The 26139-nt window shown below is 52.2% G+C and overlaps 1 protein-coding gene across 2 annotated transcripts in view; it reads right to left on the minus strand.

The window, feature by feature from the left end:
• Window positions 1–26139, minus strand: part of PTPRT (protein tyrosine phosphatase, receptor type T) — a 585877-nt gene that overhangs the window by 20695 nt on the left and 539043 nt on the right. For both annotated transcript variants that reach the window (XM_023750890.1, XM_023750889.1), the window contains exons 17-25: window positions 24899–24975; window positions 17691–17727; window positions 16095–16192; window positions 13859–13918; window positions 13097–13213; window positions 9262–9416; window positions 5803–5938; window positions 3635–3784; window positions 2864–3037 (exon numbers count right to left, since the gene is read on the minus strand). In XM_023750890.1, coding sequence (XP_023606658.1) covers window positions 2864–3037; window positions 3635–3784; window positions 5803–5938; window positions 9262–9416; window positions 13097–13213; window positions 13859–13918; window positions 16095–16192; window positions 17691–17727; window positions 24899–24975 — 1004 coding nt within the window. The remainder of the gene's footprint in view (window positions 1–2863; window positions 3038–3634; window positions 3785–5802; window positions 5939–9261; window positions 9417–13096; window positions 13214–13858; window positions 13919–16094; window positions 16193–17690; window positions 17728–24898; window positions 24976–26139) is intronic.

Genomic DNA, 26139 nt, shown 5'->3' on the forward strand with positions numbered 1-26139 from the left:
GGCCCAGAGGACATGGCCTAGGTGAATCTGGACTACTCCTGAAGCTTCGACGGGGCCCTATTTATTACAGTCCCCTGAGAGAAGGTGCTTGGAAAGATTGGGAGCTTCTCCGCCTCACCAGTGGTCTGTGAAAACTGAGAAATAATCCATGTTTGCAATGCGTTCTCCTGGGAGCTGGTTCTTGTTGGAGTCCCAGTTGTTTTCAGTGGAGTCAGGAGTCAGCAGGAAGGTGGGGAGAGGAGAGGAGCTCGCCTATCCCAACCAGGTGAAGACCCTGCCAACGAGATTACCCAAAGCACCTGTCCATTCAGTGCTCTCTCAGTGTGCTTGAGGCAAAAAAAGAAAAAAGAAGAAAAAGCCGTGTAATTGTGGATGCCACCTGTGCACTAAGGGGTCCTGTCTTCTAAGGGCCTCTTCCTCGTCAGTGGTATGGCCAGAGGAAGGTCTGGGAGGGCAAAATAGTTTCCCCCAAAGCTGCACTCTAGCTGCAGACAGCATGTCTTTGGGCCATTGGCAGCCACGGAAAAGAATCCAGGCTTTCAGAGTAAAAAACTTGGTTCAGACTCTGACTCCATCGTTTCTTAGCTAGTTGACCTGGAAAGAGTCATGGAAATACCCTGACACTCAGGGCTCATCCGGAAAATGGGGATAATAATAGGCAACTGATGAGCGAGACGGTGTAAGTCCTGTGCCCAGCACTCGGTGAATGTTAGTTTTCTTCCCTTTCCCCGTCTCTGTGATAAATGCTCTATTAGGCCAGCACGCCCAACAAAGCCTTATCTGAAAATATGTTCGAGATCCGTGCTCCTGCCGGGTTTCAGGGATCGGCCAGCAATCCATTTCATGGATAACATCATCCTTTACCAGGGAAACATTAAAAATTAACCCAGAGGACTTCATATTTTTCTGCTGGGAGCGAAGCTGCTATGGTTACCAGATAAAGCACAGACTGAGCTGGAATACAGATAAGGACTTTTTCTTTTTCTTTTTTTATAAGAAAGGCGAAGGCCCCAGTGATGGCTCACCGGAGAACTGCCCTGTGGACAAAGAGAATACGATCAGCCTCAGAGCTGGCTTGGCAGAAGGCCTGTGACTCCAGGCAGCGTCTAACCTACTAAGTGGAGGCCAGGAGCATGTTTGATCCTTGCTTGGATGAGGCAGGCAGGGAGAGGCAGCCATGACAAGTGGAAGACAAATCTAGGAGAAATTGGAAGTGCAAGTGCACCCCCAGGCTCCACATTTTACCACACACACACACACACACACTCACATATGTACATATGCACACACCTTGACTTTGGAATGCTCTAAGCCCATGGTCGGCAAACCGCGGCTCGCAAGCCACATGCGGCTCTTTGGCCCCTTGAGTGTGGCTCTTCCACAAAATACCACGTGCGAGCGCGCACGTACAGTGCGATCAAAACTTCGTGGCCCATGCGCAGAAGTCGGTATTTTGTGGAAGAGCTGGTATTTTGTGGAAGAGTCACACTCAAGGGTCCAAAGAGCCGCATGTGGCTCTCGAGCCGCGGTTTGCGGAGCCGCAGTTTGCTGACCACTGCTCTAAGCTAAAGCCACAGGCCTTCCCTCCACATCCAGCCATTTGCTCTGACCAGACCCTCCCTGCTTCTGGACCCAGGGTTTCCGTGGAGGACGTGGGCACCCGCTGGGCTGAGGCCAGGGCTGGTCCCTACCGAACGGGGATAGGCATGGACCTCCTGTCATATCCCTGCCTCTAGCACCTAAGACCCTTGGAGAGAAAGTTTCAGGAGGCTCAGGGGTCAGCGAAGTCACTGGTCTCGGCCCAGGAGAGAGTGCCTCCTGTTCCTGCCTGTTCTGGGTGAGATGGGAGGTTGACCTGGGCTGGATGGACGTGACCTCAGACATGGGGGGAAGGGCGCCTGGAAGGGTGCGTCCTCCATCGGGCAACAGTTATCTCAATCCTGAGCATCGGGAGGCAAGATGTCTGAGTCTTACTGGACTGAGTAAATGGTGGGGAGGCTCAGTGAACAGACCCTAGAGTGTGAGCCAGGAGTCCTGGGCTCTGGCTTTGCATGGCTCTCTGGGTGCCTTTCAGCAAGTCTCTTTCCCTCCACGGCCGCAATTTCCTTTGCCGAAAAGTGCAAGGATGAGACGGGATGATTCTGGTTCCTTCCTACTGCAAACACCTACCTCCCAGAGTGCAGGGACAATAACTGCAAGTAGCTGGAGGGCCCTGGGGAGACCATGCGAGTCAGGAGCATGAACCCATTGGGACAGGGGCATAACCCCTAATCCCAAACCAGGTCGGGGTGGGGTACCCTTCCTGGGCACCCAACGCTGAGAAAGCAGGAGATAGGGCCCCTACAAGACTAGTCATGCCCCCTCCATGCTCCCTTTGCTGCCTCCCACCGCACTGACTGCGCGCCTACTAGGTGCCATCCTCATTCTTGCCTCTGCACAGGAGTGGTCTGGGAACCTGCCTGGGCGCTCCTGCAGGGCAGAACCTAGGTCTTCACCGCCTTGTGCTCCCAGGGCCCACAAGGCCTGGCACGTCCAATGTTTCCAGCACTGAACTCAAGGTGGAGAGTCAGCCTGTCGGCAGCAGGAGGGGGACTAGGCAGGCTGTGGCATCATGGGAGCCACTTCAAGCTTTTGGTCAGTTCTTTCCAGACTCGTTATGGGAACAAAAGAGCCAAGAGCACAGCTTATACAGGGGTTTGGGCAAGAGCCTTCGGGGGAGCAAAGGTCCTTGGGGCCAGCAAGATCAAACGCAAGGAGAGAATGCCCGGGGAGGATGGCCAGGGCCCTGGGTCCAGCCACCTCCACCTGGGGGGAGGCTTTCCCCTGGAGGCCAGCAGGAGTGCACCCCGGAGGCTCAGCTTACGTCCATCAGCGCCGCGTTGATGTAGTTGCTGGATTCTCCGTCCACCGAGATGAGGAAGGGCAGGCAGCGGTCCAGAGGCAGGACATCCATGCTCCGGTTCTTATCATGGTTCCGAGGCAGGAGCCCGATGCTGCAGTCCTCGGGCCGGACGTGGGGTGTCACGATATTGAGGGTCTGTGGGCGCAAAGGTGGACAGACAGACACAGCTCAGATGCACGCCCGGAACCGAGAGGCAGTGATGTGCAAAGTCAGCCTCCCCCCATCTCCATCCTCCCAGCTGGGCCCTCCCGTGCCTTTCCCAGGACGGGTTCTCTTCTATGGCGATTCTATCATCTGCAGGCCTCTCCAGCCCTGCGCGCCGAGAGCCCCTTTCAGGGGCTGTTACTCCACCACGCTGCCAGGGCTCAGGGGCTCCGACACAGCTCCCACCTCCTGCCAACCACCTGAGCTAAGCTGCTCATCTCAGCCAGCGCTGAACTAAAGGGCGGGCCAGCCAGGAGGCCGTAAGGTGAGGGTGGAGATAGGGAACCTCTAATGAGGGTTAAATATGCCCTAAAGTGTCATCGGATGGGGGACAGAGTTTTACCAGCATGCCCCTCAGAGGGAAAGTAGAGAATGGAGATGCCTGGATGAGCTGCACAGGGTGGGTGAGACCCCGGGGGCGCGCTCCGGCGTGTCTGGAGAATTTCAGGGCTTGTGCTCTGCAGAGTAAGTCTTGCACGTATGGGGCCAGTGCTGAGCTGCCCAGCCAATGACTAGCTGTGCCCATACCTGAAATTCGTCTTTGATTTGGCTGGAGTTGGTCTGGGGGTCCAGCCTGCTGATGTTGTAGTAGAGGGAGCGGAACTCGCACACGGGGATGGCGGTGTTGCCGCAGAGGCACGCTTCCAGGATGGCGTCGTGCACAAACACGTATTGCTCCTGCAGAGGGAACAGGGCCCCGGTCAGAGCAGCTGCTGGGACTTTGTGTCCACACTGCACGCTGTGGCTGTGAGGAGGGGCGTGACTGACATCGCAGAATCGCTACTTTCCGTCCTAGAACCGGAAGGCCCAAGTTTCCATGTTTTTTGGTGGCTGCCTGAGCTACAGTGACTCTTGTCCCTTGTGTGAGACTGAACAGCACAGTCACTGGTAAAAGTCAGACACTGTGGACGTGCTGCAGCAGGTGCCCTTGGTGTCCTGCCCGTGTCCCCTCAGCGGTCACCTTGACCTGCTGGAGGCTGCTGATGCAAGTGCCCGGCATTTAGGCCGAGGGCTTTTCCTAGTCCCAGGAGCACCCCTGAGCTGTGTGCAGGGTGAACCCGAGGGTGGAGAGTTAATGCCCCAGGAAGGAGCCTCCAGCAATGCCAGGTGGAGAGTAGGGGGACGAAGACCTAGGTCCCCCTCTCCTCAGTGGGTCACTTGGAAGAATGTGCTCCCCACTATCTCAGAGCCCCCAGGGCTGGTTCCAGGTGTACACGGTGTCAGAGAACCTGGCACACACCTTACCAGGGTCCGGAAGCTTGCGTTCCCCGTCCCCCCTCCCCCTCCACGCTCAGTGTGCCTAGGGATCTCTCCCACATAATCCACTTGCCCTCAACCGCTAGTCTCAGGGGTTGCTCCTAAAACATGTGATGCCCCCTGTGCCATCTCAGCTCTCTGCACCTCGCGGTTCTCTTCTCCTGGGCACCACCCCCCCCCTTCTATGCCTCAATGTCTCGCTTCCTCTGGAAAGTCTTCTCTAAATTCACCAGGCGGAAGTGGCGCTGTAACTTCCTTCACAAAGGTTTGCTGAGTGACTGTTTTCTGCAGAACTTGGCCCAGCTCTTTATATAAAATGCTTATCCAGATGCATAAAGATGATGTATTTGAATGTGCGTCTCCCCCACCAGACAGACAGCAAGGACCACAATGTGTCCAACGCCAGCCAGCCGTCCGCATGCCTGCACCTGGGGCCAGAGGAGGCCTCTCGGCTTAGCAGCCTCACCCAGAAGCCGGGGCTGCCGTGGGAGCTGGCTCAGAGCCCACAGCAGGGCCCTACGTGGACAAGCCTGTCAGCGGGGGCCTCCCTGCAGAGCCAGCAGCACCTGGCCAAGCCCAAACCGTGGGCAGTTTCCCTCTGCAGGGCTGACGACGGAAGCAGCTCTGTGTCCCATGCTGCCTGTCCTGGCTCCCACAGCCGTTGCTCAGACAGTTACAGGAATAACAAACCAAGGCTCCAAGGAGTAGGGACGGCAGAAGAGGCTGCCTGGCAAGAAAGTGTGATTAGGGGGAAGAGCATGCCCAGAGGTCACACCAGCCCGAGTTCTACCATGATCTGGCTATGGGAGGCTTTGGGGACACAGTTGCTCAGTTTTTCCATCTGTAAGTGGGGGTGCAAATAGGATTTACCCCATAGGGTTGTTGTGAGGAGCAGAAACAATTTCCTGACTGCAAAGAACCTAGCATGATGCTTGGCACATAGTAGGTGCTCCACAATAATGATGAGCCCCTCCCAGTTCCCTGGGTCTTGGGCTCAATAACTGGACAGAGGGGTGCCTGAAGGCCTGCTTCACCTCAAAGTCAGGGACTGTGTTTTCTCAGTAAGTTCACTGATTAAGCCATTCCAGCAGTGACTGAAGCAATGCTGGGCACAGAGTAGGCACTCAATATATGCTAGCCCTTCCCTATCTCTTCTCTCTTTCACTCAAGTCAGTGATACTATTCATTCAGTCCCTGCACAGATGGGCTCAGAGATGGGGAACTCACCATCATTCCTCATTGCTGCAAATCTCTGAACTGTGGGACCCTGGGGTTGGCAGGGGCGCCCTAGCTTCAATGATGGTCTCAACACAGCAAGCCACCTACTCACTCACTGCCTTTTCTCTCACTCCTAGGTCCCTTTCTATAGGATGCCAGCACCCACACTTCTCCTTGGCCAGGACTGCAGGTGGCCGGCTGGCTCAGGCCCCAGGACCCACCTCCGTCTGCACAAGGTTGACCCTCTGGGCTCGGAGCTCCCGCACACAGTTGAAGATGTCCACCACCCCTTCGTTCTCGGCCATGTCGAGCATGGTGTCGATGGCGATGAAGCAGCCGGTCCTCCCGGCCCCGGCGCTGGAAGAAAGGACAGGGTCTGTGTCAGGGACCGTGGGGCGGGACCAGCCCTGGGAGGCTCCTCACACTCAGCCCTGTCACCAGGACCCTGCAGAGGTGTGCGCTGCGGACGTCAGAACTGGGAGATTCCGATCAAACTGCAAGCCCAGTTCTCTCTTTTATAAAATGGGAGAATACTATTTGCCTTTGGGACTATTTTATCAAGATTGGCTTATTTTTGTTGCATGCATTTAGCAAACCTCACTTGGCACTTACAAAGTACCAGGCATTAGTCTAAGTATTTCACCAATGCTACTTATTAATAATTCTCTTATGTGGTTGTTAGGAAGTTTCTCACCCCATTTCACAGGTGAGGAAACTGAGGCACAGGGCGCTTACATTGTGCGATGTCACACAGCCGGCTGGTGTTGCAGCTGGGACTTAACCCAGGCAGTCTGGCTCCAGAGTCTGTGCTCTGCCACTTCCGTCTTAATAACAGTCATTGCACATGCTCATGCTTACACACACACATACACATGCTTACACTCACGTATGCATAGTTTCCTCACCTGATGGCTAAAGATAACCCATCTAAAAGGTACCTAGCACACTGTGGATGCCTAATAAACATGTTCCCCCACTACCCCCTTCCATATCACCCTTTCTTTTATCTTCTTCAATAAATGGGTTGACAGATGGAAGCCAGGAAGGAGAGGAGAGAAATCGGAGAGCAGGTGAGCAAGAGGGCAGAACCCAGCTCTTCTGCACTGTCCCAAAGGCAGAGAGTGAGTCCCAGCCCCGGGTTTGGCTCCCCCTGCACCTGCTCTCCCTGGATCATGAGGCAGTGCCTCCATGAACTCAAAGAGCTGACGGCCCTGAGAGCCTGGTCTGGTATCAGGTCTCCTGATCCACACTCGATTCTGATGGCTGGTGGCTTCCTTAGGAGAATCTCAGACCAAGCACAAAATGGCAAATAATAATAATAATAATAAATCAAGGAGACCCCATGGACCACAGTTGCCCTCCCCAGATCAGTGCTGATTTCCAAAGTCATGGTGGTGAGCGGAGGCCACTGGAACGTTTGCCTTAGAGGCACACAGTTTTGGAAGCGAAGGCCAGACTGCCAGGGAGGCCGTCTCGGCTGCTTTTTCGTCTGGCTTCCCTCATGGACGAGTGTCTTTGACTCACAATGTGGAAATGAAAGGAACACAAAGAGGAAGAACGATGGGCCATAAGGAGAGCGATGCTGGCTGAGCGTGAATCCAAGCAGGACAGGGAGTAGGACCGTCGCCGACAACGGTGGGAGAGCAAAGCCCTGGAAACGCATCCTCGATCTGGAAAGTAGCCCGTGGGAAGCAGTCTCCACTCAGGGCACAATGCCACGGTTTGAATGAACTTCCCTACAGCACTCCATCCCCTACCGATCCAGACCCCTCAGACGGGATGTGGGGGGCTGGCCCTCGGGGTCTAAGAGCCACCCCAGCCAGGTCTTCTCTGAAGTCTCACCCTGGACCTGTTTTAGGGGAAAGAACTAACCTGACTCGATTTTGGACCTCGGATCCCTCACTAGTGAACAGCTGCTGGCGCCCATGAGCTCAGTTTTCTTCCACGTACAACACACCTCCATGCGGGGTTCTCTGGGAACCGAGCTGTGTTGATTTCAGCATCAGGCAGCAATTAAGCCCATGCTATTGGGGGTCAGAACCCTGGGGATCAAATTCTTACTCTGCCACTTCCTAGCTGTGTGACCTTGGGTAGATGATTCAACCGCTCCGAGTGTCAATACCCTCATCTTTAAAATGAGGCTGAAAATAATATAGACCCACCATCTAGCGTTAATAGCACAATACGTGTAAATTGCATGAAATTATGTTGAAAAAGCATAATCCATGTAAATTGCTTTGCCCTGTGCCTGGCTACAGAGCAATTTCTCAGTAAACGGTTGCTACTTATATTCACGAATATTTATTGAGCACCTATTAGGTAGGCATTAGAGGCTGGGTTTGGGAGTGGGGACATGAGGATGAGTGAGACATGGCTCCCGTCCTGCAGGATGAGCGGGCTGGAGTGGGGGCAGCAGTAAGAGGCAGAGAATGTACGGAATCCTCTCTGGCACCTCGTATATGTTGGCCACCCATTCAATCTTCAGAAGCGCCTCAGGAGCAGGGCCACTCTGCGCAGGGGCATTAAGGTGGCTGGCTGTGGAGACAAGACCTCGTGCAGGGAGGGCCTGTAACTGTTTGCCATGGTCTCCCTTGTCCTGTTCCAGCTGCGCTTTGGGGCATAGGACTTGAGGGCTAACATTCTGCTGTCATTGGATTGTAAAGAGATGGTAAGTGGAGACTGAGACTCTATGTAAAGCTCTCAGAGAGCCCAGGGTGTGTGATGCATATGACCTCCTAATCCTCAATGGCCTCATCTGTGAAATGGGATTTCTAATTCTCACCTCTGCGTGGTGGGGAGGGGACATGATGCTATGTGAGGAAGGGCTGGCTCTGAGACATCCTCCGTGACTTGACCCAAGTCCCTGACTGACGGGGGCTGTGCCAGGGCAGGGCCGAGATAGCCTGCCTGCAGGGCCTGAAGGACGGGCTGGCCCAAGGTCACGCTGGAAAAGAGAGTCCCTGGAAAGGAGGCGGGGAGGGCGCAGGCCAGCCAGCCCTCAGGTCTGGGCATCTTCCCTCCTCCAATTCTTCAAGTCCTTGACACAGTGCTCCATCTCCATTTAGGAGGATTCAAAGATGTGCTAGTCATTCCCAATGTGACTTCCCAGGTCGGAGCTGAAAATATCTCTTCTCTACAATAAGGTGAAACCTGGCGCTGTCCATTTTCTCTCTATTAGGGACCCTGCCGGCTGGAAATTGATTTTTAAAATAATAGAAATGAAAAGAAGCCACTTCCTCTGAGACACCCCGCTCCCACTTCACAGAGCTGAGGGCGAGTGTCTGGAGGAAAGCAGGCTAGATGTCCCAGCTCGGTACACCTGTGTGACCCAGGCCAAGTGTCTACCTGCTCGGTACCTCAGTGTTCTTATCTGTAAAATGGGAACGATAATGGTGCCCACCTGTCAGTGTCAGGTGAGAAGTAAGTTAAATAACGTGGGTAAAGGGCACATATAGAAGATGCTGTTGGGGCCAAGCCTTGTCCCCAAGGGGCGTTACTACTTCAGAGCAACAGAGATAACAATGAGGGCTACCGCCACTCCTATTGTTCTTGTGAGACCTCAGGACCTGGGCCTTATCAGAAAGCACTGGGCACAGTGGACAGACAGGGGCCATGGACAAGATGGTGTCTCCCTCCCCGAGAGCAGATCTTTCAAGGAGGGGCAGCGAACTTTCACTTACCTGCAGTGAACCACGATGGGCCCGGCTTCGGGGGGGTTGAGGAACTTGACTTGGCGGACAAAGCCCAGGAGGCCAGTGGCATAGCAGGGGACGCCGTGGTCGGGCCAGCTGGTGAAGTGGAAGAGGCGGAGCTCCCGGATCTCGTGGTAGCCTTTCTGAGGAGAGAATGGGCCTCTGTTCCTGCAGCTGCTGCCCCCATATACCCTAGCCAGCGCCACGGGGCGCCACGGCTGCGGGACTGAGGAGCCAGTCTCCTGCTGTTGGGGAGGCAAGGCCCTCAAAGGGTTAATAGGTGCCCCTGCACAGAGGGCCTGTGGTCTGCCACATCTGGGAGCTTGGGAAGTAAAGTGAAAGTGACTGCAGTACTGCAGGACTTGTCAGAGCCTTTAGTGTGCTAATATGCATCTGGCTCCCCAAGGGGGGGCGGGCATTGTGACACTCCAGAGTTGCCCAAGGACCTTCTTTGGACAAGTATTGCATGGAACTTGTATCCAGCAGAACAGATTCAGAGAAATGTTGGCCTTAAACACCAAGTTCAAATCATTTCCTGTGGAATACGAGGTCTTTCAGTGATTAGGTCTGGGGTCCTTCAGTTCCCAGTCCTGTCTATGACAGTTTCCGTGGCTTTAAAATAAATTAGCAGGCTTATAATCAATTAGATTATTATTTAGAATGATAGGATATGGGAACAAGAAAAGTGGAGCTTCTCTGACCGATGGTTGTGTGTAAGTGTGTGTGTGTGGGGGTGGTGGGGGGCGGGGGGGGGGGGGGTAGAGCTCCGTTGGTTCCCTTCTCCTCTCACCACCCCTCACACAGACACCTCCAGTCCAAGTGACGTCCCACGACTATTCTGTGGTCAGGCCATACCTCTGAGCCTCTGCTTATGCAGTGCCCCTACCTGCTGTTTCCACTTAGCAGCCTCCTGCAGATATCTGGACAGCACTGAATAGGAAGCATGTTCAATTGTTCATTCTTCCAAGTTAAAGAATATTCTCTGAGGGTTATCTATGCCCGGCCACTAGGAAGGTGGAAATAAAAGCCTCTGTCCCTGGAACAGCTCATGATCTAGTCAGGGAGGTAGACTCCCAAGTGGATAATTCTATTAAAGTACATAAAGGAGTATCAGCTAACCCCTTCTGGGGAGAGGAGAAATCAGAGAAGGCTTCCTGGAGGAGGTGATGCCTGAACTGTATCTTGAAACATATTGATACTGAAAATAATGGCTAACATTTATTAATCATAGACTAGGTGCCTGCCACTCTCTGAACACTTCCATGTATTAATTCACTGAATTGTCATACCAATCCTCATACTGTTCTCTCTTTTTTTTTATGGATGAAGAAATTGAGGCTAAACAAGGTTAAGTGACAGGCCCAAGGTCACATAACTAGTAAGTTGTGAAGTTGCAATCTGAACCCTGGCTGTTGGCTCCACAGTCTGAACTCCTAAGCATTGTGACACACTGATGCCTGCGTGTGACCCGGTGAAGAGATGGAGGGATTCCTAGGCAGAGAGGCAGCGCAGGCAAAGCATGGGGACAGGACTTTGCACGATACGTGCACAGAATCGCAAACAGCCCAGGGCAACTCCCGAGGAAAGTGGAAGACAGGCAAGGGCATACAGCAGGACTGAGGGTGGGAGGTGGGGCAGGTGCTGGATCTGGGAAGGCCTGGAATTCCACTTGCAGGCCTTTAGACTTTGTCCCAGAGGCACTGGGGAGCCCTAGGGAGGTTGCCCAGATGGTGGCACAGAAGCGGCATCAGACTTGCATTTTGGGAGGATCACGCCAGCTACTCTGTGGAGGCTGGATTTAGCTGGGTGTGTTGGAGGGCTGTGTAGAGGGCACTGTTGATACCCACCCAGATCCCCTTTCCTGGGCCAGGGCACCCCCCGGCTACTCTGAGTGTGGGCTGAAGACAGCTCAGAGTAACCTACTTATTCAAAGAATTGCTCTCAACCCAAAAGGAGCCACCTCCCCTGGCTGGGGCTGAAACTTAGAGTGACCAATTGACTTTGCCGGTCTGCCCAGAATGGAGGGGTTTCCCAGGAAATGGCACTTCCAGTGCTAAATTCAGGAGGGTCCTGGGCAAACCAGGATGATGGGTTACCCTAATGGGGTACCAAAGGCCTCTTGCCCAAGGATGGGATCATCTCTGTGGGGCAGTTCATGCCCCCGAGCTCCCGGTGGGACCAGGCTGAGGCTGGGCTCCAGCTGAGACCAACACCCTCACTGGCTCCTTCCCTGCCCGCCCTCGCCTGCCTCCCTCCCTCCCCTTCTCAGCACACCATCAAGGGGACTCGAATCCTATCCTCTGCTCTGCTTCTTGGAAACTCAAACTGCAACACAGCAAGGCCAGAGGCAGGAAGCCCTGCTCAGAGGCTGCTGCAGAGCCCGGCGGGAGTGAACAGAGGCCTGAGTTAAGGCACCTCCGGAAGAGCTGAAGTGGGAGAAGAGAAAACAGCTTCAGGAATACTTGGAGTTTTTCTCTCCATGCTCTGAGTCCAGGGGTCAACTCTATGGCACGGTTTATGCTCTGGAGGCCCCTATAAATCAGGCTAGACTTCCCCTCCTCTCTTCTGCTTCGCTTCCTCTCTTACAAGTTTCTCTCTAGAGTGGTCCCTAGATAAACCATGTCCATCCGAATCCTTGTCTCAGGCTCTGCTTCTAAAGAACCCGATCTAAGACCACATCAATGTACCAGTGGTCCTCCTTCCAGTGGGGGCGCTGCAGGGAGCAACCTGTATCTCCAGTACTCAGCTGTGCACACAGGACCGGCACCGTGCAAGGGCCAGCTTTGGTGCTCAGGAGGACTTGTCAAACCCCGACGGCACGGCTCTCAAGGCACTGAAGTCCCCGGTGCTTCTGCATCGTCAGGCCTGTGGCCACTGGACCCTGAATGCTGCTGCTTTTAGAAAATGGCATTGGGGTGGAGTGGAGTGACAATGAGCTTCCAGTCAGGGGCTCACGCGTGAATCCTGGTCCGGCCACCCTGCGGCTGGGCCACTTTGCACGACTGACTTAAACACTCTGCCTAATTTTTTTCATCTATAAAATGGGAGTAATCATCAGACCTACCTCAAGGGGTTGTTGGAGGATTACATGAGTTAATTTATGCAGAGCAGTCAGAAAAGTACCTGTTTAGTGAGTGCTCACTAAATGGTAGCTATCACTACAATAGTTATATAATAACAACGGTTCTATCATAATTAAATCATAAATAGGAATAATAATTTGCAATCCAATTCCTGTTCTCAAGCTCCTGCCACACTGGCCTCCTTTCAGTGCCTAGACCAGCATTTCTCAATCCCAACGCTGTTGGCAATTGGGGCTGGGCTATCCTGTGCATTGCAGGATGTTCATCAGCATCTCTGGCCTCACCCCCTGGAGGCCAGTAGCTCCCCGCCTTCCTCTATTTTGACAACTGAAAATTGCCGAAGGTCCCCCATGGGACAAAACCACCGTGAGTTGAGAACCACAGGCCTAAAACATGCCAGAAAAGTCCACCCCCCTCATTATTTGCTTAATAATGGCTCCTCCTCCAGGCAGCCCTCTCTGACCACCTCATCCTCCTGTCTCCACTCATGGCATGTTCTTTCGTGGCTTTTATCACAATTTGCCATTATTACTTTTCTTAGTCTGTTGAATGCTGTCCATCCCTCTCGCTGGAGGTGGGATTCTCTGGAGCAGAAGCCACATCTAACTCAATCGCTGATCTGTCCCTGGGACCAAGCATGGGATGGGTGCAGAGTGGACCTCGGTCACTGTGTGTCCTGAATGAATAGACCAGCTGGCTTACCTAGTGGACAGGCTGACCACAGCCACAGGGACGCTTACCTTCTGGACCGTGAAGGTGCGTATGACGTATTCTGCCAGGGGCTCTGTTTCAATCAGGGTGACTTTAATGTCGCCGTAGACCTCAGTGTCATCCGGCCAGTATCGCACACACTTCACCTGCGAGGAAGGACAGAGAGGAGGACAGGTGAGCAGGTGGCTGGGTGTGAGCAGCCGCCTCACCTGGCTTTCCCGTTCAAATAAACCCAAGGGTGACTTTGGTGATATTTCGGTCGGAAGGGTCGGCTGGCCAAGGGTCGGCAACGTGCATGGGGCCAAGCTCACTCCCAGAGGAACTGGAGCCCTTAGGATTAATGGTAGTACCTTCATTTTCAAATCCATTATCAAATAGATCTAGGCAAGCTAGGCAGATGGAATTCCCCGTGTTACAGATGAAATTAATACTCAAGTTTGGAGGTTTTGGTGGCTTGTCCTAGGTCACGTGGCCATTTTTCTACCTTTGGCTGAATGGTCTGTCAGGCTGGGGCAGCTGATACCAGCAGAGCAGAGATGAGAATAAAAGGAGGGAAACAGTGAAGAGGGAAAGCAGAAATGGTCAAAGAGAACATCACTCTTCAGAGCGGGTAACCAGGGGCTGCGAGGACAAGGCTCTCTGTTGGGGAAGGATGGAAGGTGCTGGGCTCAAAGGGAGGACGCTGCCACTGCTCTCTGCTACCAACAAGCCATTCCCACATGTGACTGAGTCACACTCCACAGGAGGAACAAGAGATCATGGTTTTCCCCTTAAAAGAACAAAAGCATTACCATTCCGGGGGACGCCGCACGGCCTAGAGTGGCATTTCCCACAGTGTGTTCCGCTGGGTGCTAATAGGTGTTAGGTAAAAAACAAGAAAACAAAAACAAACAGAAAAGGTTTTGTGGTCAAATGAGTTTGGGAAATGCTGGATTAAACAAAGTTAAACAGGCTGTTTTGCTACAGGACTACTCAGCTGGCTTAATGGACTAATGCTAATGTTTTCTTTTCTTTTCTTCTTCTTATGTTTGACTCTCCAAAAGGGGGCAAAGAGTATGGAGCATTTCCCAAACGTATTTAACCATGGAACCCTCTTCTCACTAAGCATCCTGCAGACTAGCATCCCATGGAACCCACTTAGGGAAACGCTGGTAGAGCGCAACCGGCTTTGGAGGCAAATGGATGCATTGCATGATGCTAACACTCAGTAGCTGTGCAGCTTCCAGAAAGGTCTGAGACCTCTCTGAGCCTCAGCTTCTGTTAATGATGATAGCTATCCTGACTGAGTGCTGACGATATCTCACACTGTCCTCTGCAAACACTTTCCTGCATTATTGTAATTACTTATCACTATAACCATATAGATATCATTATTCCCATATTACAGATGAGGAATCGGAAGCACAGGGAGGCTAAGAAAATTGCCCCAGGTCAACAGTTAGGAAGGGATGGAGCCAGGATGCAAAGCCAGGGCACCTGAATAATCGCCAGCAGAAGATCTGGTACCGCACTTGGCTCCTGGCAGGAGTTCCATTAGAGATGGCTCTACTGCCCCTTCCCAAATCCAAATTAGCTTCACGATTCACCCCTCCAGGGAACCTGTCTTCGATGTGGGATGCGTTATAGAACAGGCTGGAATTTGCCTCTGGATTCTTAGTCCTGGGATGGCATTTGTCCGCAGTAGGCACAGCCTGGGCCTCAGTCCCTGGAGAGCAGTCCTGGGTGGGGGCACCATGAGCACTAGAGTGAGAGTGGAGTCGTAGACCCTGCCCTGGGTCTGGCGGGGTGACGTCAGGGTAGTTACTCCATCCCTTTCCTCATCTGTAAACTAGACAAGAGTGGGCTCAAGGATCCAGTCTCTCCTGGCTCTGAACTCCTAGGAAGACACGAGACGCCCACAGCCCTTTCCTGGGCTATGACTCACAGCCCAGATCTCCCTTCCCCACTATCTCGGAGGCCGGGACCCTACGTAACAAAAACTTACCTGCCCCCTCTTTCGTCAGCCCTCTGAACTCTAGTGTGTATGCACCCTGCCGTGAACCCCGCAGCCCGCCCGCCCACACGCCACAGTTTACCAAGTAAGCAGCCGCCCGCTGGGCACAGCCTCCCGTTTCTAAGCCCTAGGAGTAGCTGAGGACCACGCAGGGGAGGGTGAGAGAGAGCAGAGCGAGAAACCAAGGCCTGAACCCCAAAGAAGGTGGAGGTTGAGAGGTCAGGAAGCAAAAGGTCAAATGCTGCTGAGAGGTTGAGTACAATGAGAAGAGAGAAGTGGCTGCTGGATCTGTCCCCATGAAGGATGTCAGTGATTGACAGCATCGCTGTGGATGGGATGGAGGAGGAGCTACGCTGGAGCGGGCAGAAGAGAGCCGAGTGCAGACACAGAGCCTGCGTGCCAGTCTTTAGAGTTTGGCAGAAAGGGAGGAACAAGAGCATCATTCCTGTTCGCCTGTCTCACAGTGTTAAGGGGGAGGGCACTCAGGAGGTTTGCATGCAAACACCTAGCAATTAGAAAGAGAGTTACTTTCCAAGTGAGGGGGGCCTTGAGAAAATTCTTGAACAGAATCTGTGATTCAATGCCCTGTGGTCACCTTGGAAGGGCAAGAATCACTTCCTCCTTCGTATTAGGCTGAGCCAAAGAATCGGCCGATATTCTACCATTTGGGGTCAACAAAAACAGTCATTTTTCTGGTTCAACCTGACAATAGAGGGAAGAATGAGATGGTTGTAGACACAAGTAGATACAAGCTTTGTGATGTGAAGATGGCAGCGTTCACGTCTGATGCCTTACATTTCCTCAAACTCTATGAGATGACGTTGTCCTCGGAGAGCGAGGGTGGAGAGAGGAATGAGGGGTCTGAGGGAAAAGGACGTTCTTAGGGTGTGAAACAGAAGTGAGGATTTCTCCCTCCTAGGAGGCTGGGAGGTGAGATTTGGCACAGGAGGCACCTGGCACACCACACGAACAGACACGTGCTCAGGTGTGCGCCGCCAGCACCCTCTAGCCAGGTCACTGCAGGAGGGGCTTACCCTGCCCACTTCCACGAGGTTCGTGACCATGACGATGCTGGCCGAGTTCTCCTGCCAGATCATTCTCCAGAAGTCCTTTACCGTCTCCTGCATCGGACCTGCCAACAGAGAAGGTGACGACAGGGTCAAAGGTCACAAGTGTCAGGAAGCAGCCAGGAGGCTGACCCTTCTGGCTGCTCAGCCCTGACTCCACATGGGTGAGTGACAGCGAGGCCAGAGAATCCTCGCGGGGGCACCCAAGTAGCTGGGACTGGGGCCTGAGGCGTGAGAGGTCAGAGCATGGATAAGAAACCCACATTCCAAGCAGGCAAGGTCTGTGGCTGCCCCTGAGAGTGCTTCCAGCTTCTCTCCTCCTCCCTCGCTCATCCTCCTGCTCAGCCCCTTTCCACCAGCCCCTGACCCTGACCCATCACCTTATCTGGACTATACTACGGGTTAATAATAGAGCTCAGTGGAGTTTTCCTAAAAATTGGGCTCCAGACCTCAATGAGACAGAAGGACACTGGGGTAGAGGGGCGGTGCCGGGAGCCAGACGCTGAGAGTGCAAAGAGAAGATGCCGACTGTGAGTGTTGGTCTGAAGCTCAGACAGAAGGGGGAAGTAGACAAGGAGTGAGAGACAGGAGGGAGAATCCAAAGCCATTTCCTTGGAAAATCCTCCTTCAACATTCTGGGCTTTCATTGTTTTTAAAATTACAAGACCAATATATGTATTTGATATAAAAATTTGAGTGATGATTATATATATATACACACACTAGAGGCCCAATGAACAAAGTTCGTGCACTGGTAGGGTCCCTAGTGGCTGCTGGCTGCCGACTGGGTACTCCCTCTCTTCCCCCGGCCTGCCCCTCTTCCTGGTTGAACTCCTGGATGACCTCCCCGGTTGAGGGGACAATTTGCATACTACGCTTTTATTATATAGGAGATATATATATATATATTTATATATTAACAAACATCATATCTATAATTTCTATTGTATGGATTTTCCCAAGCCCTTAATAATTCTTACCAAGCAGGATATTTCTCATAGCTGCATAATTTTTCATAATAGGGAGCTATCACACCTTAACCAATCTACCAACCATCAGGCACTTAAGACTTTTCCCTTGTTTCCTGTTCTGGATAACACCATGAAGAGTATCTTCATATACAAGTCACTGTCCACATATGCAGCACCCACAGGATTTCCTCCCAGAGGGTCTGAGAGGTATGATGGGTTGTCAGCCTTCTGATCACACTGCCAGGTTGCTCTCTAGCCAGTTGGCTGCTCCCTTCTTCTGGGCTCACCCCCACCAAGGAGACAAGGCACCATCGGGTCCGCTTCTGGGTGGTGGACATCAGGGGCACCCCCTGAGCCTAATGCTTGAGATCCGTCCTGCCTGACCACGTCCTGGTGCCACCTCCTTCCTCTTACTCAGGTCCCTCCCACGGTAGCTGAACTTGTCACCTCCTTCCTCCCCAACCAAACATTAGAACCTCCAGACCTCCGGAGGCTCTCCAGCCTGACCCTGTGCAACTTCTTCGCTGGCAGAAGCTCATTTCTTTCCTCGGTAAAGGGCGAGGGCCCTTTAGAGGGAAAGGAGGGCACTTACCTTGAGTCGCAATGTAGTGCCGAGGTCGATGGTAGCCCTGGGTAACAGAGAAAAGCACAGTGAAGGGCCTCCCGCCAAGCTTGCAAACAGCAATAATTATCCTTTCCAAGACACGGCTTCCTCATAGGCAAAATGGGAATAGCATTAGCCATTTCCCAGAGAAATGAGATAATGCATACAAAGTGCTTAGTAAATCACCAAATGTTCGCTATCACTATATGACTATATCTGGGAGGTGCCCATACAGGCTTGCGTTGGAGCCAGTGGACAGGGAGCAACATTAGGTGGGCATCTCTTATGCCCATGCACCCCAAAAGAGGTGGAAAAGAAATTTTGGGATTTCTGTGGGACATCAACCACCAAAAAGTTTTTCCTGGGCCATGATTATGTGCAGAACCCTGCACGAGGCTCTGTAGGGCCCCTGAGAGAAGAAAATAATTGCATTCGTGGCTCCTTGCATTAGAGACAATTAGAAAAACAACACTGGAACAGATGCTACACTGCCTCCCTGTGCAACATGGCTGGGCTTGGAATCGAAGTCCTGTTCATTGGGAGGACCCCGCGTACGTGTGACCCAGAGGCTGACAAAGCCACTTTCTGATCCCAAGATTTCCCTGTATGTTACAGAGTGGTCCCCTAGGCCCTGTGGGGCTCTGGTGGGGGTGACTCTGCTGCCCCATAATCCTGATAGTTGGAGAAGAGGTTGAAGATGACTTTCTCTTTTGCCTGGACATGGCATACATGGAGGATCCCCTCTCTATTACAGAAAAAAGGTGAATCATATTGGGTAAAAGTTCAAGTCTCGGAGGCAGATCTGCATTTAGCACATAGCACTGAATGTAATTAGCATTTATTGACTGAATAAATGAGTTAGTGAATGAATAAATGTAAGAAAACACACATATGAATTATGGAGTCTGCTGGTGGAGAGGCTATTGGAAAGTGGTCCTGAAAACCACTTTCCCTTACGGATAACCATCTCAGGAGATGATGAGTCCTACAGTTTGATGAACACCTATTTCTGTCTTAAGCTTTGGTGGTCAGACTTTCTGTCCTGCTGAGGAGGAGGAGCTGCCTCAAGACCGCCTTCTTCAGGACTGAGCCAGACTTGCCATCTGTGTGGCTTATGGTGAAATAGATGTGGTATCTTTGAGGTTCTAGATCTGCTTTCTGATTCAAAGACTAGTTTCTGAGTCCTCCCCATTTCTCTACCTGTCTTCTACCTGCTCCATAAATATTTACCTAGGGCCTTCTACTCGCTGGTAATGCTTGGGTTGACCGTCAGTACAACCCAAGGCCAATGTCATGACCAGAACTGTGGGACTGACCACCAGTAATCACAGCCCCTTCCTAAGTCTGTGTTCGAGTGGGACTATCTTCTTAGCGAGGCTGTCAGCTTCTTGAGGACAAACACTGCCTCCTAAGTGAAAAAAAGAATCCCGTAGAGCCCAGTACAGCGTGAACTCAGAGCAATGCCCAAAAAACAAGCTACTGAGAGGACAACGAGGAGGTAGCATAGCATTGTGATTATATGCACAGACCCTGGACCTAACTGCCTGGGTTTGAATCCTGGCTGTGTCCCTTCCACGCTGTGTGGTCTGGGGCAAGTTACTTAGCCTCCTTGGGCCTCAGCTGATTTTTTGCTGTTCAATGGGGATAACAGTATTTACATTATAGTGCTGCTGTTAGGATGAAATGACTTAATAGACAACAGTTCCTCTGTGCCAGGCACTATTCTAAGATTTAACATAGAGGTCTTTGTTACTGTTTTTATTTTATGGTTTATGTGCAAACATTTATCGAGTGTCTATCACAACTAAAAGTCAGCGTTGGCCCCTAGGGAGGCCCTGAGCTGGTAAGCCCTCCTCCCCTCCCCTCTGTTCTGCTCTGCCTATTAATGCAGGAACTGGGCTCTTCTTGGGACATGAGAGGTAGGAAGGCAGGTGACAGGTACAAAGAGCTATCTGTCCCTCCAAGTCAAGGTAGACAGAGTTTCCCAGGCTCACAGGGAGAACTAGACTCTAGGAGTGTTCTTGAGTAGGTCTGGGAATGAAAAATAGTACCTGAGAGTGTGGAAAGATGTGATTTTTCAGTCTACCCTCTTCTTACTTCTTATAGTCCTCATCCTCCCTGACCTAAGCCATGGCACCAGCCTCTTGCTGGCCTCCCTGCCTCCAGTCTGGCCCCACAGCCCATCTGCTTCCCACCAGAGTGAATTCCCAACGCGCACCTGATTAGATTACTTCCCACAGAAAAGCTGCAGTGGCTCCCACTGCCTGCACAGTAATGTCCAAATGCCTTCGCCCGGGGCTAGTCATCCGTCTCCATCCTCGTCCCCAGCCTCACTTCCTCTTGCCCCTCTCTGTCCCCTTCCACAGCCCCATGTGCCTGTGTCCCAGCTTCCCACACTGCACTTCAAATGAGACCTCCCACCTCCTGAGAGGCCCTGCAGGGCTCTGTATGTGCCCAGTTACCACACTCCCAACATGCACTGCGTTACGCTTTCTGTGCTTTTCCCCCTCTGGGCCATGGGACAGGTCACCAGAGCCGGGTGCAGTTTTCAGCCAAGGCTGGTTGGTGGCATACAGGCATGAATGTGTCTCTGAGGTGAGGCTGGGTCACTCTACTGGATGCACCAGCCAGAAGACAAAAGACCCCGTGGAGGAAACTGACTTGGAAGACCTGATGCGCTTGAAAGTCAATGGGATAAATTCTGAGCAAGAAATTCACGTTTCCATTGTGGAGTTAGGTGACTTGGGTTCCCTAGTTTGTTCACTCATTTTTCCTCTCGGTCATTCGATATTCAGTCAACAGGTGTTAACTGAGCACCTACTACCATGGACAAGGCCCTGGAAATACAAAAGTGAGCCAGATGGAGGCAGGCTCTGCTTCTGAGCAGCTTATCGGCAACAAACTGGGGTAGGGAAGGGGTGGGGCTTGTGGAGTTCAGGGAAGTGTCCTCTGAGGTGGCCTCGTAAGCCCAGCTTGGGCATCTCAGCATCACTGCTATTCCTGTTTCATCCCCGTAGCCATACTCCCAGTTTTCCTGCCACTGCCCCTGGACTCACTGGCTGTCTCGCTCTTCTTCAGAACAATCACGTTTCTATCTGGAGGCCTTAGCAATGGCCATGCCCTGTGCCTGCTGTGTTGGTCCCCAAATAGCTGAGCACTTGCTCTCTCCCTCACCCAGGCTTCTGCTGGCTGCCCGTCACCTCCTCAGAGAAGCCTTCCCTGCCCATCCTGTCAGCTTCTTTCTGCTGTCTCTACTTTCCTTCTTTTCAGAGCACGTATCTGTGTTTATTGACATCCTGTGCCTATTGTCTGTTTCCCCCGTGGAATGAGAGCGCCAATGGGCAGGGCTGTGTCCGGCTTTGCTCACGGCTGTGCCAGCCCAGAGAGCCTGCCTGGGCCACCAGCCTTGATAAATGCACAGTGAGTGCGTGCCTTCCCATGCTGCGTGTGAGCAGAGAGATGCTGCCTGGCCTCCAAGAACCCATACGGTCCCCAGAGAGAAAACATTGTAACCACGAGCGAGACTCCAGCAGTGCTGATGAAAGGAAATGAACTGCTCCACGGGGGCTCCTCCAGGGACCTGCCGAGAGCTGGACAGAAGACTTCCTAGCCTTAAAAGAACTTGGAGTTCATTGAAGCCCCACCTATAAAGCACGCAGACCGCCTGCCAACCAGCACCGGGCCGGCCTGCATCTGTCTGTGAGCAACGGGAAAGAGGTTTGCATCCAAAACACATTCATCTCACTCTGTACTCGTGCATCTGTTACTTGCTGGGGACCCAGATACGATATTCACTTCCAGGCGGGTAATTTATAACAGATTCAAGTGGCCAGCACATTCTCAGGTGTGCAAACCTCGCGGCCAGCGGGATGGTTCTGGCTGCAGCAGAACCCTGGCCTCCGGAGGCACAGACAGGGCCGGCCCATTCTGCTCATTGTCCATATGGAGTCGGTTTAATGGATTGTCAAGATCCCATTGTGGATAAGTGGTCCTAGTGCGGGCATTGGGAGAGCTGGGAGGATTTGGCTGGAGTGGAGACCAAGACAGAGGGGTGAGGACAAGAGAGCGGTCTTGAGCAGCGGTCGCCAACCTTTCGGACCACCAGTTGGCGACTGCTGCTCCTAAGGTTATCTTAAACCAGCGGTCACCAACCTTTCGGACCTCACTGGGCCACCAGTGGTCTGTGGACCACCTGTTGGTGACTGCTGGTCTAGAGCAGTGGTTCTCAACCTTCCTAATGCCGAGACCCTTTAATACAGTTCCTCATGTTGTGGTGACCCCCAACCATAAAATTATTTTCGTTGCTACTTCATAACTGTAATTTTGCTACTGTTATGAATCGTAATGTAAATATCTGATATGCAGAATGTATTTTCATTGTTACAAATTGAACATAATTAAAGCATAGTGATTAATCACAAAACAATATGTAATTATATATGTGTTTTCCAATGGTCTTAGGCGACCCCTGTGAAAGGGTCATTCGACCCCCAAAGGGGTCGCGACCCACAGGTTGAGAACCGCTGGTCTAGAGTATCGACTTGGCAGGAATACCCACAGAAACCCCAGGAGTTTTAGCTTTGCTGGAGTGTATAGCAGTTTCACAGTAAATAGGACTTTTCTGCCATCTGGCCTTAGGGACACTACACCCCACCCTGTGGGGCCCCCTCAATCCTGTTCCACCCTTATTAACCTCTGCTGGGTTAATCCCTTTGAGCGAGCCTGTTTCCCAGGGGGACCCTGACAGGCAGACACCTTACATGAATTATCATGTTCTTGTGGAGGGACATGATTATCCCATGTTATAGATATCAGAACAAGTAATAATTTACCCTAGACGTAACACTAGTAAGCAGAACTGCCGGGGTTCAATGGGCCCTATGAGGACTGAATTCATGACTTTGGTCTGTGAGCCCTTGACTTTAACACTGAGACCTGCACAAAGCCCAGCATCACATATTAAGACAGCATCTCACACACCCTGCTCCTTAGGGAGGGAGAGGGCAGTGGTTGTGTCCTGGGCAGGCAGAGAATGGATTCTAGCTGTGTGACCTTCAGCAAGGCTCTTAACCTCAGCCCTGGCTGCTTTCCTCCTGGCCTACAGAAAGCATTGCAATGACAGAATCTGGGAGAAATGGGAGATGCTATTAGTATTGACACTGCGGAGATTTGCTTCCCTTTACAACAATTTCATTTGTTGCCTATAAACCACCAAAGCGCACTTTGGCTCTGACTACAGTCAGATGCTCACCTGACTTTGGATTGGAGTGTCTACCTGGAAAAGTGATTTCTGCTGGAGGTTACCATCCACATGATGCAGGCCCGCAGACCCCACATGGGCCATGGCCCTCGAGGCTAACACATCCACTCAATTGCAGACAAGGTCAAGGGGAAATGGAGGGGACCGACTCAGTCTGGTTCAGCACACGCAGGAGGGGCAGCAGGAAGAGCCCTGGACTTGGAGCCATTCGGGTCTGGTTCCTTGCTTAGTCCTGCCGCTGACCAGCTGCATGGCCTTGGACAAGCTTTGCAATCTCTGTTTTTCTATCTGGAGAATGGGGTGGCTGCCTACCTTGGAGAGCTATTGAGAGGTCCCAATAAACTGACTCAAAACCACCCACCACAGGGCTCAGGAGGGACTCACGTAGCACCTCTGGCTCTTGTCATCGCTTTTCTGTTGTTACTAAAGCCTGCAGGGCATGGAGGGGGAGGCACCCCTGACTCAGACTCCTGCTCCCTCCTCCCTCACCTCCTAGCAGTGTGATCCTGAGGAAGTTACATGACCCAGAAGCCTCAGCTTAACCCTCAAATCTCCCTTTAGTGCCTGCCATGCAGGGGTCAGCTCACTTCCCTTCCTGCATCTCTTTCTCTCTCATACACACACACAGATACACAGGCACACACATTCATATATAGAGACACACACTCATACAGACAGACACACACTCATACCAGCAATATAAAGCAGAACAGGGAAGCACAAGCAATAGATCTAAGGGCAACAGGCAAATGAGCAACACAAAGCTAATGCTTGTGGAATTAACAAGTCATCTTGTTTGAAAGCATTTTCTAGCTGATCTATAAAACACTTGCGAGTCCAAGGAACCCTGGTGGCTCTCTGAGCCCTTCACCAAGGGCCTTGCCTCCCAGCTGAGGCCCCGAGAAGCCTGGCTGGAACCAGTCACCCTGGGTGTCCACCTGGCCCCGAGGTCATACCCCTCTTCGTGCCCTTTCCCACTCCCTGGGCGCCTGTCTTGGCCCCTATTGTATTAGTTCCCTCCTCAATAGTCTCTGGACACTGAAGCGCCCCTTTCCTATTCGGTGTCCCGATCCCAGCCTCTGATCTCTCTCACCCCTGGAAATAGGCCAGTCATCCCAAAGCTCAGCTCTGACCAGTCACCTCCTGGATCAAAGCCTTTCCATCGTGGTTTCTTGCCTGCAGGATAAAGCCCGATTCCTAAGGTTGGCCCTAGACCTCCCATGGCCTAGCTCCAATCATAGTTCCCACTCCTTCCATTCCGGAGTCTGCTCCCCTCGAACTGAGCAGGGGCATATCCGCGCTCCCAGCTGCTGCATCTCGCCTCCGCTGTTCTCTCCAACCAGAGCCCATCTTCCTCCTCTTTGCTCTCCAATGCTACCGGTGCTTGAAGCTTTGGTTCACACCACATTTTGCATTCCTGATGGAAGAAGCAATTGCCCCCCATCTCTGAACCCCTGTAGCATTTTATCTGAACTTAAGACTCAACCACTTTGTCGTTTGTTCTGAAATGATTGATGGGCACAGCTTATCTTCCTGCTAAGGTTTTAGAGGGTAGGACCATGGCATCTTAAGCTTTATGGTTCCCATAGCCTCCGGCACACAGTAGGCACTTGTAAATTCTTGTTGTCTAAATGGCTGTACCTTCAAATGAATGAATGAATGGATGAATGGATAAACAGACACATATATACAAATGAGTCAGCGGGTGAACAAACAAGACTGGCCTTTGTCCTGGGGCCCTGCAGAGCAGGCTACTCCAGCCCGCCTGAAGGTAGGCAGCTTTAGGAGGGGAGTTAACATGGGTCACACTAATTACACAAAGCAGGGAGGAGCCAGGCGGCTCTGGACATGTTCTGGGAAGGCCACCTCTGGGGGAGAGTCGGGGGACAGCCACAGATTTTGAGCCCCTGGCTGCCCAGCCCACAAAGGCACTCACATCAATGTAGTTGGCGTTGATATAGTCAGAGTGTGGGTCTCCATCCAGCACCAGCAGCCTCACTCGGGAATGGTCATCTGCAGGGGGGTGGGGGGGGGAGGGTGAGAGAGAGAGAGAGAACGAATAAGAGGATGGGTGATAAGACACCATCAGGTGAGGAGCCAGCCCTGCCCTCCGTTAGAGCCACATTTAATTACTGCACACTTGGCATCATGAGACTTTAGCACAAACCTTCTCATGTAACCCACCAGCTACCCTCAGTTATTGTCCCCATTTACAGATGAGGAAGCGGAGGCCCGGGGAGATTACTATGCCCTAAAGAGGACCTGTATCTTCTCTTTTTCCCACCTGCCCTCCTGATTCTGGCTTTGTCATTACCACCTAGGTGAGTCTTAGTGATTTTATCTTAAAATGGGGATGGAAATACCCTCTCCATAGGACAGTGCAAGGGAGACTACATGAAAAGTCTCGGGAAGCGAGATGTGTGGATGGGGATTAATGCGCTTCATTTTCATGCTTGTTTAAAAACGGCAAATTTACCTATTTTCCACTTGGGCACAAATTGCTTTTCTTTTGCCTCTTGGAGTATTGCTGCAAATAGATTGTCGGCCACATACTGCTATCAATACTATCATTCGAGCGGAGCTGACTAAATCATTATAAAAGAGGTCATCAATAACTGAAAACCGTGTCACAGAGCATACCATTCCAAATACAATCTAGGCATAAACAAGATTTGCAGGCTTTGGTCGATGGCACGCTGGCTTCAAATAACACCAAATAAAAACCATTAAAAAAACAAGTACAGCAGAAGAATCAGACGAATCTTTTACAATTAAGTAAAGTGAGCTCCGCTATAGACACAGACACACGCAATCAGACCTCCCTGGCCGGGTCTGGCTGGGAGGAGGGGCTCAGCTGGCTGCCCAGGTCACTGTGCAGGTCCCTGAATGGACTGGACATGACTCTAGGGTAGGGCTAGGGTTCCAAGTCAGTGGGTGGCAGAGCTTTGAGCATCCCCAGGGGCCCCATGCTCAGGTCCTCATGGTGCTCGGTGACTGTATGAATGGGTGACCTCACTGGACCCTGACAGTGATGCTGGGAGAGAAGCAGGATGGGTGCTGTTAGCCCTTGATACAAACAAGGGAACTGAGGCTCACAAGGACTCACTGGCCATGGGCAGGGGGAGATGGAGCTTGGAAGAGCGGGGTCCTCTCAACTCTGGGTCCAGCTCCTCCAGT

Source organism: Myotis lucifugus, unplaced genomic scaffold (genome assembly GCF_000147115.1).
Source record: "Myotis lucifugus unplaced genomic scaffold, Myoluc2.0 scaffold_16, whole genome shotgun sequence".
NCBI lineage: Eukaryota > Metazoa > Chordata > Mammalia > Chiroptera > Vespertilionidae > Myotis > Myotis lucifugus.